This window comes from Thermobia domestica, chromosome 6 (genome assembly GCF_964235325.1).
Source record: "Thermobia domestica chromosome 6, izTheDome1.hap1.1, whole genome shotgun sequence".
Classification (NCBI taxonomy): Eukaryota; Metazoa; Arthropoda; class Insecta; order Zygentoma; family Lepismatidae; genus Thermobia; species Thermobia domestica.
The window spans coordinates 3,974,048-3,990,309 of record NC_137459.1 but is presented as its reverse complement, the minus strand read 5'-3'; the positions used below and the strand labels follow the sequence as shown (position 1 = coordinate 3,990,309).

At 35.7% G+C, this 16,262-nt stretch overlaps 1 protein-coding gene across 1 annotated transcript in view; it reads right to left on the bottom strand.

The window, feature by feature from the left end:
• LOC145687818 (RUN domain-containing protein 1-like) overlaps window positions 1–16,262 on the bottom strand; it is a 38,816-nt gene that overhangs the window by 17,943 nt on the left and 4,611 nt on the right. Inside the window, exons 2-4 of the mRNA XM_081761252.1 lie at window positions 11,584–11,749; window positions 7,346–7,440; window positions 4,619–4,709 (exon numbers count right to left, since the gene is read on the bottom strand). Coding sequence (XP_081617378.1) covers window positions 4,619–4,709; window positions 7,346–7,440; window positions 11,584–11,749 — 352 coding nt within the window. The remainder of the gene's footprint in view (window positions 1–4,618; window positions 4,710–7,345; window positions 7,441–11,583; window positions 11,750–16,262) is intronic.

Sequence of the window (16,262 nt, the reverse complement as noted above, 5' to 3'; positions counted from 1 at the left end):
TTTTCGCGTGTCACCAAAAAATCGTGTCTATAGCGATATTGCATCAACGTTTGCTAACAGCTTGCCAATATCCAAGCGGAAACCATTCAATCGGATCGGTACATTCAATTTCGAACGAGAATTTGGAAATGAGGAGTGTGTCCGAGAAATTTGATTCAGGCTTTCATCGCCAAACACAACACTTCTGTATGTCGTCAGGCTTGCTACTCACCCGACATGGCTCCGTGTGCCTTTGGTTACTTCCCGAGCTGAAAATGTCATTAAGAGATACTCGATTTAAGTTAAGAGAATAAATTATGCGGAATGCGACGGCACAGTTGTTCACCTTTCCAAAAACTGCGTTCCAGAAGTCTTTGCAATAATGGCGGGAGCTCTGGGAGAAGTGTGTGTGCATTACCAAGCAGACTACTTTGAAGGGGATTAATGTTTCGGATTTCCAGATCAATAAATGTATTTGTGCCAACTAAAGGTTCAATACCTTTGAATACACCTCGTATGCAAAGTAAAGTTTAATATTAAGCTATATTTAACGTAGCTACCATCTTAGCCCATTGTGATTAAGTTTCAAAATACCCTGTTCATAGACGTCCGATTTTTGGCAGCATAACCGATTTGACTTCGCCATCAGTATTGAAACGTTAGCTGGCAGAATTTATCAGGCTAAAAAGATAACAGTCTGAAGATGACAAATCAATACGGTACGTGCTCAAGTTTCTCAAGAACAGAAGCAGCAACATCGGAAAGGGGGGGGGGCGGCAAGGTTAACACTTCTCTTCAGAAACAATTGCACCACTAACAAACTATTTGTTACGATCCATACCATCTTCCCACAAACTCACATTATTCCCTGTGAAATTCACGTGATTTTGTAATCCCCCCCCCCCAAAAAAAAATAATCTCTGCTCTTCTGGAGTAGACGACTGAACACACACGCCATTCTTGCTCAGTAATTCACGCTAGAGGTACACCTGACCGAACAACTCTCGACTACAGTACGAACTTCAAAGTATTTCTCTTCCAAATTTTCACGTACCTGATCAGTACAATAACTTACAGATCCGGTCTCGTGTCTTACTGCGATTTTCTTATTTTCACACGAATATGTGAGTGCTCCTCAATCATGTTCTACTACAGTATTGATTGTGGCAAATTACATCGGTCACTTTCACTGACCATCATGCTTGCAGCATCTGCGCAATGTATTCCCTTTATTGGAGGTTCAACTAGGTAAACGCCTTGAAGACATAATAAATATTCTCGGAACCGAACACGTTACGAGTAATGTGCAATAAAAGGTAAGAAAGACTTAGTACAATAGTTCTCGAATTTAGCGCGGCCAAGCCTAACCTAACCTATAACAATTTAGCTTGATAAAATTTCCCATATTTTATCCCAAAGTAGTCAATTATCCTTGGCTTCTCAATTGAAACAATCCATTTCTTGTTTACTAGAAGTATATTCACGTTCACTTAAACAGCTATCCTCTAAAAATTTAACAATTACATCAGCAGTACTGCAAGATGCTTTCAGATAATCTAACATCCTGCTCCCATCTAAATGCATCATTGGAAGATCGTTTACCATGAGAAAGATGATTGTATCCTTTTGCTTTTTTCGAAATACACTATTATCATCGGAAACCAAAAGCACTAAAAAATAAATAATGCTAACAGCATGTGAATATTTCTTCTCGGACGAGGTAATAAGTGTTTCACGCACATCGAACGGGATCCACGTCTTATCATTGTCCATATTTTTCTACGATCTTCGTGGTCACATCTGGTCATAATACCGGGGGACATGCGTTCGATATGGCAGGAAATTGGTTACCAATTTGAAGAGTGTCATGTACAACACATCGAAGGACTATGATTCACACATCTCACGCTTGGTCAGCTCCGCTCTCTAATAGCGACTGTGTAAGATGGTGAACAACTGTTTTACTCACTTCACGAAATCCAAACCTTCCTTTATGAATAACCTGTATAAACATGCAAACTGTAGAGTGAATCATAAGCTGAGCGCCACACCGTATAAAGGACATCGATACATTAGAATCTATTCAAAATGATGATTTCCAACATGTTTGTTCCAAGAGGTCACGAATGTTTGAGAGACGCGTCTGTTAGAGTACAAAGTTCAAATTAAACAAATATAACGGTATGAGGTATGGAAACTTTTAACTGGTAATTTAGCAGGACATCGCTGTTTAGTTCAATAATTGAACTGTCTATTAAGAAAATCCAGCACAATCAAAACAAATTAATAAATATCGTATAATGCAGGTTTACGGCAACCAATTTGTAGCTCACCCTATATATCAAATATAAAGAAGTGTTTCTTTTAATGGTTTACCAGAAATAAGTGCTGTAACATGCCTATATGCAATATTTGTTGTTCATGGTAAGAAATCAAAAGATCTAGAATTAGTATTTATAATAATACTATCCTATAAGACTATACAATACATGCTTTGTTTGAGTCCAGATTTAAGGACCTAAGACAACTTCTTGACCTCTATGTTCCTTATATGGCCTCTATGTATAAACAATATATAGAAAACATGCTTGTGCACTGGTAGAATTATATTGTTGAAAGAAAAGATATCAAGAAGTAATAAAGGAAGCATCCATTTTCACCCAATGTTCTTTACATTCAAAGAATGTTGAAAAATGTTCTGTATATTTTTTTGTGAATATTCCATCCGAAGTATTATCTATAATTTTCTTGTGGCGAATATCATGAACTTTTCACCTCGCCGATGCTGGGTTGCTAGTGTTTTATGGGGATTTAAAATTTTGCAAAAGCAGACTTAAAAACACACTTCCAAATTTATAGTTAATATTCATTAATTTAAAAAGTATATTTACAGAGTAAATGGACTTATTTCTATGAGTAATATCGAAAATGTCAACTTATTGTTCGAAGAAATATTTATTCTGATTTCCTGAATAAAATATTTTGAATGAAGAATCGAAAGATTGAAACATAAATATTTAGTCTTCTAAATTATTCACGAACATAATCATCAATAATAATAATAACAGTTGTTGATGTTTTGAATTAATTTTTAACCACATATACAGGGGGTTACAAAAATGTGTCACAATATTTTGGCAGTAGATTCCTCTCAACAAAATAAGAAAAAAAAGTTAATGTGGTCGGAAGTGCATATTTTCGTAGTTCTAGACTGACGAAAACATAACAAATGAACTTTAAAGGTCCATAGTTCCACTACTATAGGACCGATAATAGTCGGGTTAAGACATCACAGATGAACTAGTATGTGAACTATCCAAATATCTATCTCTCAGAACCTCCGATACTTGCACAATCATTTTTAGAGAGGCTTATTTAAGAGTAGTTGATCACTCTCCCCCTACCTCTCTAAAAATTGGTGTGCAAGTACTGGAGCATTCCTAAACATGCATATTTGGACAGTTCACATACCAGTTCCTCAGTGATGTCTTAACCCGACTACGATAGATCCCATAGAAGTGAACTTCACAGTTTCAGCATCCTATAACTCCGAAACTATCCACTTTTGAGCACAGGCCCATATGAACTTTTTTTCTAATTTTGATGTGAGGTTTGTTCCCAAAATATTGTGACAAACTTTTCAAACACCCTGTATACGTACAACATGAAAAGGTCGTTAATTGAAATGCCTTTAACCCACTCTCTTCCTCTAAATTCCTATTAAACAGTATTGCTCCCTTCAACAACTTTTCATCCTTCCTCTCCCCTAAACACACTTCAAAAACTTTAGGATGGTACCCATCATTATGGGCAATGACACCGTCTTTCTTCTTTTCCTCATGCACAGATAGGATTCAGATTTAAAAATGTAATCAACATCACAAGAAAGTATTGGAAACTCGTGTAAGCAGATGCTTGTATGAGCCGAGTACTTCTCTGCATCGCCCACATAATCTTACATATAGCTTACAAAAAATGAAATGAAATGAAATCTTTATGATTTACATCCCACTGTTTAGTCGGCCAGGCTAAAGGAGACGGTGATGATGAGAAATAAATAGTGGAATGGAAAAAGCGGGAGGAAATGGAAGAACCCCGAGAAAACACACGCACAGGGTGTTTCTCCATCATAAAGTTCACTTGGCACGAGCTGGGATCGAACCAAAAACACATCCACCAGAGGTGAATGCTCTACCACTGAGCCACCGTGGCCCCACATAGCTTACAAATAGCTTTCACTTTTCCAATGTTCACTTCACCCTTACTTTCTGAATTTTCTATTCGAACACACTTCATTTATTTTTGCCAATTTGTTTTAAAGCTTTCAAACTTCATATTATAACATCAAAACTTGACACATGTTATCAATTTCAATACATATACAACATATTTTGCACCTATTAATGAAAGTAAAGTTCTCGAAAAGGTTAAAGATTTGTACTAGAAAATCAATGAAAGCGAAAGACTATAGAAGATACTTTGCCGCATAAGTAAATAAGATCTGATTCCAATTAAACAAAAATGAAATTTTACAAAGTTCATTGAGTAAAAGAACCCTCCATTCAAATCACCATGAACTCACCCAACTTCATCACATCCATAACTATAAAAACTTGTAAAATTTCAAAAATTCTGTTACCTTGAAGAAATTGGATAAATCGCTCAAGGTCCGATATTTGTGTTTTCAACTGAACCACCAGCTGTTCCTTCATCTTCAGTGGATTCACTAACTGAAAATAGAATAAAATTTTCATCACATTTTAAGTCTCCCTCCTAAATGCACATTCGAGTAAATATATCCTGTCTATGTGATTTTTTTTTTTAATTAAAAGAAATTATATATTTGCTTAACTGGTACTGCAAAGTTTAGTGACTTGACTACATACTGTAACGTAGAATACTACTTGACAACCAACACATTTTTAACAACAGTGACTCTTACTTAATGAGGTATTATTACTTAATGGATTTTTATACATACTTTCATATAAATTAATCTGCATCAGCGAAAAGTAATTTTGGAAGTGAATAATAGAAAATTACACATGCATCTAGAATGTAGTATGTTTATTTCTTCTTTACAGTTTCACTTCCTCAATTACTTTTACGGGTTAAAAAAATCTTGTAGACAACAGAAACCTATCAAAATACGTCTAGATCCACAGTAGACAATGATACATATCTTAATGCAATAAAGCTCGTGTTTTTCAGACCCTACATTTTATTTTCGGCCTCGGGAAACGCGATGCAGATATGGCGATTTTAGAAAAGTAATATTTCGTTTTTCTTTAAGAAAGAAAGAAAAAGAAACAAATACTTCTTTATATTGATCTAGTTCTTTCAGTGTTCGTTTCTGTTTATTAAGTTCTTTCATTGTGAGACAAGCCTACAAAATAATAAAGAGGACTTGCCACCATATCAGCAATCATATAATTACCACGCATCATCGTCCATCCTAAAATGTGACTACAGAAAGGAGAAAAAAAAAAAAAAAAAAACAACTTGTTATAAAACATATGGGGATCTTATTGGTATACATTTATATATTCCTCTTAAATGAAAATTGTAATTTGTAAATTGTAATTGTAATTTCTGCTGTAACTTTTATAAACTTATAGGCTCAGATTGTATACCAGTAACGCAATGGCTCCCGGAGAATAATTATTTTAGGTGCCATTGCAGCTTGTGATGCATTTATTCTGTTCAGCAGCAGCTAATGAACTGAAGTAACTGATCAAAAATTTCAAATTTCCTGCCGAAGGCATTGCCAGTTTCGGATGATAGGTAAAGTTATGTTCACGATACTATCCTTTTTTAGGGGGGACATACATACATTCGTGAAATATTATCTTCTCTTAGCACGAAACGTACTCTCACTTCCTTAGAAATGGGTCTCAAGGTACGTGTTGCATTACTGAGTGCAGATTGACTAAGAGGGCTGAGTATAAAACACGAACCAGCTTTCAAAGTCTAACCAACTTGTGCTAAGTTGAAAAAAAAAGAAGTACGAATGCTATCTGACCGAGTCAGACAGGAGCGCAGCAGGAGGACCCGATCGATAGCGATGGGATACATCAACGACGGTGGGTATACGCATATACGAGGATAGTGGAGAAGCACTTCATTTGGCATAAAAACACACACCTTGCGTGTGGCACAACTTTGCGACACTTCTACGATCACTTTATACTTCATAATGCACCTCATCATGTCTTCCTTATGCATTGAAATACAGCAAATTTTCCACTGACAAAGCACGCTCGAAAAATGTTTCTGTTCCAACTTTTGCCCAATAACATTTTACACCATAGATTCTTGCATAACATCTGAAAATGTAACTTACTTTATTTTCCTTATCTGGACGTCTTTCGTACACTTTTGACATTGCATCCTTACATACATTAATCCATGTCTTATGCACAATTTCAGATTTTCCTCGTTCTTAATATTTAACTGCATAAACTAAACACTGTTAAATCACAGTCTAAACAGACATTCGCCATTTTATCAATATACTTCCTCCACGATGAGGTAACCTTCCGCCATAGCAAAATGGATCCATTATTCATAAAAGAACACCAATCCCTACTGGTTTCTTATTCTATCAACCTACAACAATTACACTCACCAATTCTTCCCGGTAAATTTAAGAAATTTGCAGTTATCGCGGCGGGGCTTAACGGAATTTCACCCGATTGTGAAATCCTAGATCTCTAAAATTTACAGAACAAATATTTAATAAGAGGAATGTGTAAGTAATCGAAATATATGATTACTTACCTGTAACATCCGTAATAATATTGAAAAACGTAATCCAAAGTGTATGCTTTTAACCACGTATTAGTCTATAAGAAGACATAATGATCTAAATTGTTATGTCAATGCATTTGTGTTTCCATTATCATTGTTTACGCGCACATGCACCGTTGCTAATGCGGCTGCTCTCTACGGATGCAGTCCCGCACTTGCCCACCAGCTCCAGCACTCATGTGTGTTAGATGTAATTCTTGATTTCAGCGACTGCCTAGCTGTTTTGCGTTTTGGGGGGATTACATGCCGGAGAGTACGTCCAGAAATACGAAAAAACACGTACAATTTACAAGAAAGAAATGCTGCATCAATTATCTTTCATGAAATTCGTACAAACTAAACAAACGCAAATTTTTAACATATAATTTTGATTGAAGAGCGTATCCTAAGTGGATATGGGGAATCAAAAATTTATGCCAAAAATACATTAGAGGTTATCATTTCACTTTCATCGAAATGCGTATCCTAAGGGGAGAAGGGGTTCAAATTTTTCCACATACCTAATCTACCCGTACATAGAACAGCGTTTCAGTTAGTGAATAAATAAACATCTTACCTGACTTATGGCATAATCCACCTGACTACGCAGATCATCTACAGTAAGTTTGTCCATATTATCAACATTGAGATTCAATCTTCCCTTCAATTGATCTGAAAAAGGAATATGGAAGCAAAGTATTTAAATATTAGTAACACGAAAATATAGTTCAACTACAACGATTACTTGTACATAAATACTGAAAGCTTAAATAACTTCTTAACAAAAAGGGAATACAATGACACAATTCAACTCCATTTCATAGTTTCCTATTCTACTCCTGCACTTATCTGCAAATAGATACTGATTTAGGCAACAGAAGAACGTCTACCGGTATTCTACAAGCACAAAATTTTTGTTACAGTGAACACTTTGGCTACAACATAAATTCACCCAGTTCTTAGTGTGTAGTGACTGTTCAATAGATTAAAAGATGCCTCTTGCTATAAATTTTAGTCAAATATTTTAGTTTCAGAAAAAGACACAAGAAAAAATTGACTGCTGGACTCGGGAAGAAGCAAATTCGGTCTCTCATTGGACAAGTGGAATTTGTGACAGTAAGATCATTGAAACATGATCGGCTTTCCATGTTGCTTATTCCTATAGTGTCAGTTAAGCACTTCCTGACAACTGTAACTGTATTCAGGCAATCTACTCCACTATGATTTCTGCCTTAAACAGAGGTAAAGACTTTTAATTGTTTTACTTGCACTCAATGTAACTATGTACGGTCGTATGAGACATGAACCTAGAGCTTAACGTGGAATCCGAACCACTTGAGCTCCCTGTGGAAATCAAAGCGGGTTTCCCGCGCTGAAGATGAGTACGCTAACGAGATATCCAGGAAGAAGCCCAATTCCACAGAAATAGAATTCAACTTAGTGGTTTTATGTGATTCTTCAGAGAGAGTTTACTTACGATATTCACAGATAACAACGACAAAAATTACATCTGCTGGATTACGCGCAAAACTTCTTTACGTACTCTGAAATCTAACACATTTATACCAAAGTAGGACATGAACGAATCACCTGAAAGAACTGACTTTTCTCAAATATGAAGGTTCAAAATTAGTACAGCATATTGTTCAGTGTATAGTATATTCCTGCGCATAATGAAAGTGTGTTTGGGAAGATTTCTTTTCGACCAAGGTCAAGAATATTATCATCATTGTCGCGTACTGATAGATGTGTGTTATACACAATAGCTTAGTGATGTAGCGGATAGATTTATTTCGTATGTAACATGGACAAGGGTCTAGGAAAATTCGGTGCACAGAAAACTCGGTGTGGGGAAATTTAGGTGTAATACATATTGAATATTACCACTTACGATAATTTACGACACTTCATATTGTGAAAACGAAAACCATAAAATGTAACGAATAAAATGTTATTTCCTATTTCCAGAAGTAATAATAATTTATTTTTTTGCCTTGAGTCCAATACCTCTTCCATGTCTTTTGGGGGTATTACTATAAACTACTTTTCATCACACAATGAAGCTGAAACTTTTTGTCAGAAATAAAACAATTACAACTATAAGTTCAGAGAATAGCTATAGGAACAACTAAAAACACCTGTCCTATAGTACATCATAGAACATATACAAGGTGATTCTTTTAAAACTCACGGATTTCATTTGGGTCTAGAATTTCTAACTGAAGTCCGATTTTCATGCGGTTTGTGCCAAATGATCAAGGAACGTTGGGAGATTTATGGAACTATGTTTACTGGTTTAAATTCATTTGGGGTAATATCGGTCACGCCTCTAGAAAAGCAGCAAATATTCGCCACTGTACCGAATTGGAATTAGGTGAGGTGCGGTGTGGAGATTACAGGTTCTTCGTTAGATGGCAACCTCGCGACGGTCAATAAGAAACAGGAAACTGGGCCGTTGTATTGAGAATTATGCTGTGCTACTGTATCAATATGATCAGGACACAGTTACAATAATGTACTCTTTGGAGCAACGTGATTTTATCGTTAAAATGTTTTTGGAGAACGGGATCTGTTGTTGCTACGCAAAGGGCATTTACATGCAACTTTGCCTCACGTTCTGTGCCAGACAGGAACATAATATGGTCGTTAGTGAATAAATTAAAGGAAATAGGATCGCTTCTGAGTAAGACAGGGAAGCATCGGACCCCGCTGGCGAATGTTGTGGAGGATGTCAGTTATCGACTCTTTAAGTCACCCAAGAAATCTCTGTCGTTTGTAGCGAGAAACCAGCTATTCAACATGTGATTTATATGTAACCACTAACACTTAATTTGTATTCTTCAATTTCGCTTCAAATATCCAATATCTTATTCGAACTGTAACCTACAATGACGAATATTTGCTGTTTTTCTTGCGGCCTGCTCGATATTACCCCGGTATAATTTAAACCTGTAAACATAGTCTCATAAATCTTCCATCCTTCATGATCTGCAACAAACCGCATGAAAATCGGGCTTGAGTTAGAAATTCTAGAGCCAAATGAAATCCGTGAGTTTCGAAAGAATCACTGTATATACATATGTAAGATGCAAAAATACATTGATCAAAAAAGTCTTAGTGGAAAGGGCAATGTAAAGCAGGATGATTTATCAGATAATAGTTGTACAAATAGTTGACTTCTTCTCCAATCAGACACTTTAGGTACAAGTTAAGGTAAACAAGTACTGCAACCCTGTTGACTTCTCTAATCAGGCGTAGATACTTCAGGGAAGGCATTTATTTTTACACCTTTGAGTAACAAACTATGTCGTTTTTGAAGAAATTAGATTTAAAATAGTCAGAACATTTTTGAAAAATCTACAATTTTCAACTTTACCCGTTCAGTAACCTACATTTTTTGGGGGGCGGGGAAGTAGAAAATTCTAGGAGACATCCTCCAAAACAGCATAAAAACTTAAGTTTTAAATTAAATGTCGATTGGTAGCGATGGTCGCTTCGCTAAATCACACGAACGGATATTGAAAACGAAATTTCTCGTCATGTAAGGGCCATGAAATGTTAAAATCCGTCGAAATCTAGAATTCAAATTATTTCACGATTACATTTTTTAAAAATTTGTTATAGTAGACAGTAAAAGTACGTTCTACACAAAGTTTGAACTTAAATCTAATACGCTCATTTATCCTCAAAGTTGAGTTTTTAATAAATCCTACGGTCTACCACAACGAATCTTTCTTTACACCTAACATTCCCCACACCGAGTTTTCCGTACACCGAATTTTCCTGCTCCACATGGACAACTTATTTGTGCTGAAACTTCAAATAAAAGCGTGTATTTTGTTCTCCACTTCCAAATAAAGATAATTAACTTCTAGTGGTTAGTGGTCTTTGCTTTATGTCAATAAGCAAATCCAGAGTATATGCTCGGGTTCGAATCCCAGGCGTTGGTTTAGTCACACTGTGAGGTTTTAAAGATATTACGTAGTTCACATTTTGAATAGGTTTTGGTGTCAAGATGCAGTTACGTTCAACAAAATTCCGCCGATTCATCATACGCACCAACACATCGACAATAATTCTTAGTTTTTCCACACCGATTTCTCTCAAACTTTTCTTCTACTCTTTCTTTCAGTATTACCAGATGGTAGCACGATCAACGGAAGGAACACACACGACGAACTGTACGAATCCAAAAGAACGTCACAAAAGTACACTAACGCAGGATTTGCGTTGAAGCGCAAAAAATACATCAAGCATAAATTTGGAACAGTTACAAGGTTTACTTACGAACGAAAATAGATAACAGAGTTTTGAACACAAACTGTATACTTATGCAATATACAAAGTATCCTGCAGTCTATTAGTGGATTTTTTTGTGTCAGATTTGTTTGGATACAGATTATTAACAACAAATTGACAGTACTGTAAATTTGGCATTTGTTATAAAAAGGTGAAAAATTTATCATATAGGCCTAGTTTATTCTTGAGCGAAATTTGAAAGAAAATTTAGAAACACTACCAATCATATTACTGATGACAGTGAGAATTTATTGAAAAATTTCTTTTATTCATAAGGATAGAAAATGTTTGGAAATATATACATATACAAACATGGGCAAAGTAATACATTTAGTTATGGAAAGAAAAGTTTGGTAGGTGTTCGAATGATAATTATTCTTCGTATCTTCATTTGCATTAAAAATATTTTTGTATGACAAGTTGTTCTATTCCAGGATTATCCATATGATACTAATGACTGAAGTGAATCGAAGTATGTAGTTGTTAATTCCTACAAAACTAAGATGATTTACTTACCAATTATAACTTTCTGTCGCTCTAACACTACGCTCTGTGGTAGCCCGGCTTCTCCTGTTTCATATGCATATTTCTCTAAATCTTCCAATTGTGTTTTTAATTGCTCGATCAACTCTTTTTGTCGTCTCTTTTGTGCTACCATTTTCTCTTCAATATCATCTCCACCCTTCAATGAACAATAAAATACATATTAACATAACAAGCAGCCAACAAACATTTAGCTGAGGGTAAGAAAACTATCAGAACAATTATCTTCATATTATTTAGTAAAACATGCTACAAAAAATATCGCAGAAAGAGCAACAACGGGACAGCTGACTATTAAAACAGCCTTTTGTCAATTCATTTCTCATTTCTTAGGCTATTGAGTACTAGAAGTAGGGCGAATTTTCTTAATGTTACTAAGTCAAATTACTGAAAGTTCGATCACCTAATAGTCATCACCTTCCGATCCTGTAGCTAAAAATTGACTAATTCCTTCTGCTATTCGTTTTAGATTGATTATTAAAAGGAAAAACCCATAGATTATGAGATGCATGTATGTAGACTGAAAATAAAATCCGTTTTAAGTGTCAGAAAGGAACAAGTTCGGTTTAACGTCAAGATGTGGCCTATGTGCCTAACACTGCTCAGTGAACAGCGGGCTCTCTAGTATTCACTGTGAAAGTAGTTCAAATAATCGCCAGAAGAATGAGCAAGGCGGGCGTATGTGCCACCAGTCTGAAGTAAAATCTGGGTTTTTTACTCAACATTTTCATTTTGGCACTTAGCACGGATTTTATATTCTGTAAGTTCATTGTATCTTTTCACAATGACAAAAAAATATAATGAAATGAAATCTTTGAGTTTTACGTCCCACGATTATGCCGGTTAGGCTAAAGCAGACTGTCATTATGAGAAATGAATGAAATGGTGGAATGAAGAAAGTGGGAGGAAACGGGAGAATTCCGAGAAAACAAACGAACACTGTGTTTGTCTACCACAAAGTTCACTTGGCGGTCACAATGACAAAGTTTAAACGTAAATTCACTAATTAAATTTTGTTGCAATTCACCATATATATTGTATCCAGCTTTTCAATTTCTATATCTTTTATAAATATGTATTGATATCCGACCAGTAGTTTTCAATATCTGTATCGAAAAATCGGTAACTGGAGTCACCGAAAATTCAGCAATTTGGTTCACGAAGAGAACACAAATTAAAGATATTAATTTTTATAGAACGGGATTATTTACTATTAATTACACTGGGGAATTCAAATAGATGTTGTCAGAATATCAACCAGGTGATGTATACATCGTCCAATGTTTCGAGAACAGACACTGTTATCTCGATGAGTATCAGGAAAGCAGATGCACAATTGAAGTTCACTATAGGGAACTTCCTAACTACATACAACGTTTCCAAGCAACAAATCAGGACTGGCTGAGCACAGCATAAAAGAATAGCAAGCCATATTACTTACTGAAACCACTCTGCTATCCAGATGTTCAGGGTATTGGGACAGAAAGTAAAGAAAGCCACAACTATTTTACAAGAAGACAGCAATCTCAACAGGGACATCGGCTATCCATTTAGTCCATGGATCTCTGTAATTAAAAACCAACAGCACCCACCGATAAAAAAATAATCAGAGCCAGTCTCCGGGCCGACAATTGATTGGACAATCCACCAGTCATGTCTATCTCGATCGTATATACATGCAGCTTCTCTGTCTGGTCTTTTCATATTGACTCTGGAGATGAGAAGTATGTACACAAACCTGGTTGATATCTCGAGTTATTTGCATCACGAAAAGCTTCAGCTCTTAGATTGGAGAATATTATGAGTGTTTTCGTCTAGTTTAATTATTACAACAGGGCGCTATTCTTCAGGTTAAAATAACGTGAAAATGCTATGTGATTGTATATCCTCTGGAGCACCCGGGAAGCAAAAACCATGGTTTTTATTGGTTTAAACCAGGTTTTTATGGTTTAAATGATTTGCTCTATATATTCATATCATATATGGACAGAAATAAGTTTGTTTCGCCTTGATGTTATTATGCAACAACCGGGTTATGCTGGAAGGGGTCACATAGGCTTAAAGCGGAATAAAAACCGCTTCTCGAGTTACATCCGAGAGAAATTGTCCTCCATTTGAACTCAGAACCAGGACTAATTGGCCACAAATGCGATACGTCTGCCGACTCACTCACGAAGGGATCCTGATAAAAAAAAAACACGTTGTACTGATCTTTACATGCTTCTTAATATAATTGTCAAGAGTCATTTCAGAAGGACAAAAAGATAAACAGTTGCACAAGTGAAACCATTACACAGAATTACATATGAACAATTTCAAAGTACTACGGAGTACTGAAGAACTAATTTAGTTCAAGTTAGTTAACAACGACTTTTATTGGTCCAACTTAAAGAAATACACCGACTTAATCTGCATATCAATAAGAAAAGTGAATAAAGATACGAATTATTTGAGTCCACTTTGTCTCATTTATACATAAATAGATACCAAAGATACTTATTTCACTAAATGCCTGTCGTGGGTCTGTATGACCCCCCCCCCACACACACACACAAAGTACGGCATTTTCGATGTATTTTATCAATAGTAAACATTGAAACGAAACAATATTTAGAATTTTTCTTCGATTGCAATTACATAATAATAACAACTACAAAAAAATCACAAAATAAACATTTATAAACTTGTAAAAAAAAGTTGCTTTTGTAGTATAATCTTTTTGAGTAATGAATGGGGAATTTAGATCTGAATATAATACGAATAATATACGGGAGTGAAACGTGATAACCCACAAATGTGTGTTCATCAAGATTTTACAAACACTTACACTTTTACGAACATTTTTTTGTTTTTTGGTTTAAACCAGTTGGTTTTTTTTGAAAAAAACAGCTGGTTTAAACCTTGGTTTAAACCACTTTGGTTTAAACCAGCCAACCCTGCTCTGGAGCATCCGGGAATCAAGATTTCACTATGTGGCAACGTCACAGATTAACTTGGAATTATTAGCATTGCTCTATGTATTCATCAAGCAGTTACATCGATTGTTACGCTAATATATGGTGCTAGTCTGAACAGCTATCGACTTTAGCTGCCATATGGAAAGAATCGATATAAATATTTGATAGATTGGTAGATCTACTCTATGGTTCTATATCTGCGACGTTGCCACATAGTGCAATTTGCGTCTCGAGACGAGGACCCGAAAAGTATACTATATAAGATGAGCATACTAATTTAACGGCTGAAAATCGGTTTAACTATTTTCTTCGGTCATTTTGGCAGAAGACGCGAAAGTAATTACAGTGAATTTGATCATGATACACAAACTGGTCTCATGAAGGCATTTTACCTACTACTTCTATATTCATACACTTTTATCGTGAAATTCAAGTGCCGTCACCAATGACTTAGTGAAAGCAAACAAAGTTTGATAGAGTTGTCAGAAATACTTCGTGCATACTGCGCCCCTTACAGATCTCAAATTTTGGAAGAAAAAAATTAACATTATATAAACGTAAATACGGTGCCCGGGTATTTCAAACCTGGTTTAGAAATATGCTTTTGTGTAGCCGTGTGGTTAACAGGCGTGGTTCCTAGGATTCAATTCCCGGTGGGCTCAAACTTTTTCAGTATTGCAATCGAGAAAGATGCAGAATTTTCGGTGTTCGTGAAGCAACAGCGAAGAAGAAACTTGAATTAAGTGTTAGCGAATTTCGGTCAAAAAGTGAAAAGATAACCTATGAAAGTGGAGGTGGTGTTCATGCATCACCGAAGTAAAAGCCTCTGGTTGGTTATAGTCTTTCGTAGACTGAATCGCCAACTAGATTGTTCGTAGATTTACTATGAGACAAATGCACTTGAAGTTAACCAAAATTGCTGTAATTGTTTGACTGATACAAAATGTACTAACAATATATTTTTATATATTGTTTTTTACTTGAGCGTAATTCAGTTCAGAAATTTGTCCCGAAAGATCTTACAGCTACCTAAACTTTTTACTATTACAAAGAAGTTACTTTCTGTTTTGATAAGAAGCAAAGGGGGAATGATTGACTACTAACATAACATAGACGCTCTAAATCTCTCTGGTCACGGATATCAGGAATTCCTCGGAATGCAAATTCTTTTAGGTCTTTCAGTAAAGCTTACTTCTCGTGTTGCGGAGCGTCTACTATTTGCCTCAATCTAAACTGAACCTACAAATCAAAAATAAACACCAATCTGAAAAAACAAATATTTTTTTAAAAAAAGGTTATACAATAGACTATCCAATAATCTGGCTGTACACTACTTCAACCAATCCAATAATCGGGAAGTTTCTGATAGTCTCTTTGCCGTTTTAAGCTAAGAAATGCAAGACTACTAAAAATTTCGGCGAGTTTTTACTTTGACTCGGACAGTGACTGCAACCGATTCATCTGACCCGGTTCCCGGAGCAGTTTAGGAATCACACTGAAGTTGATTCACTCGATCGTGACGTCAGGTGGTATTATCATATGGTTAAAGGTAGAATAAAACGAGCTCTGCGGGGCTTCTAACCCCTTCCCTCACTGACGCTTGCTCAGCTGTTTCGTAACGTAAATTGCTTTAACGAAACTAAACTTCATCACAGTGGAACATGCAATAGGGATGTTACAAATAATTATATATAA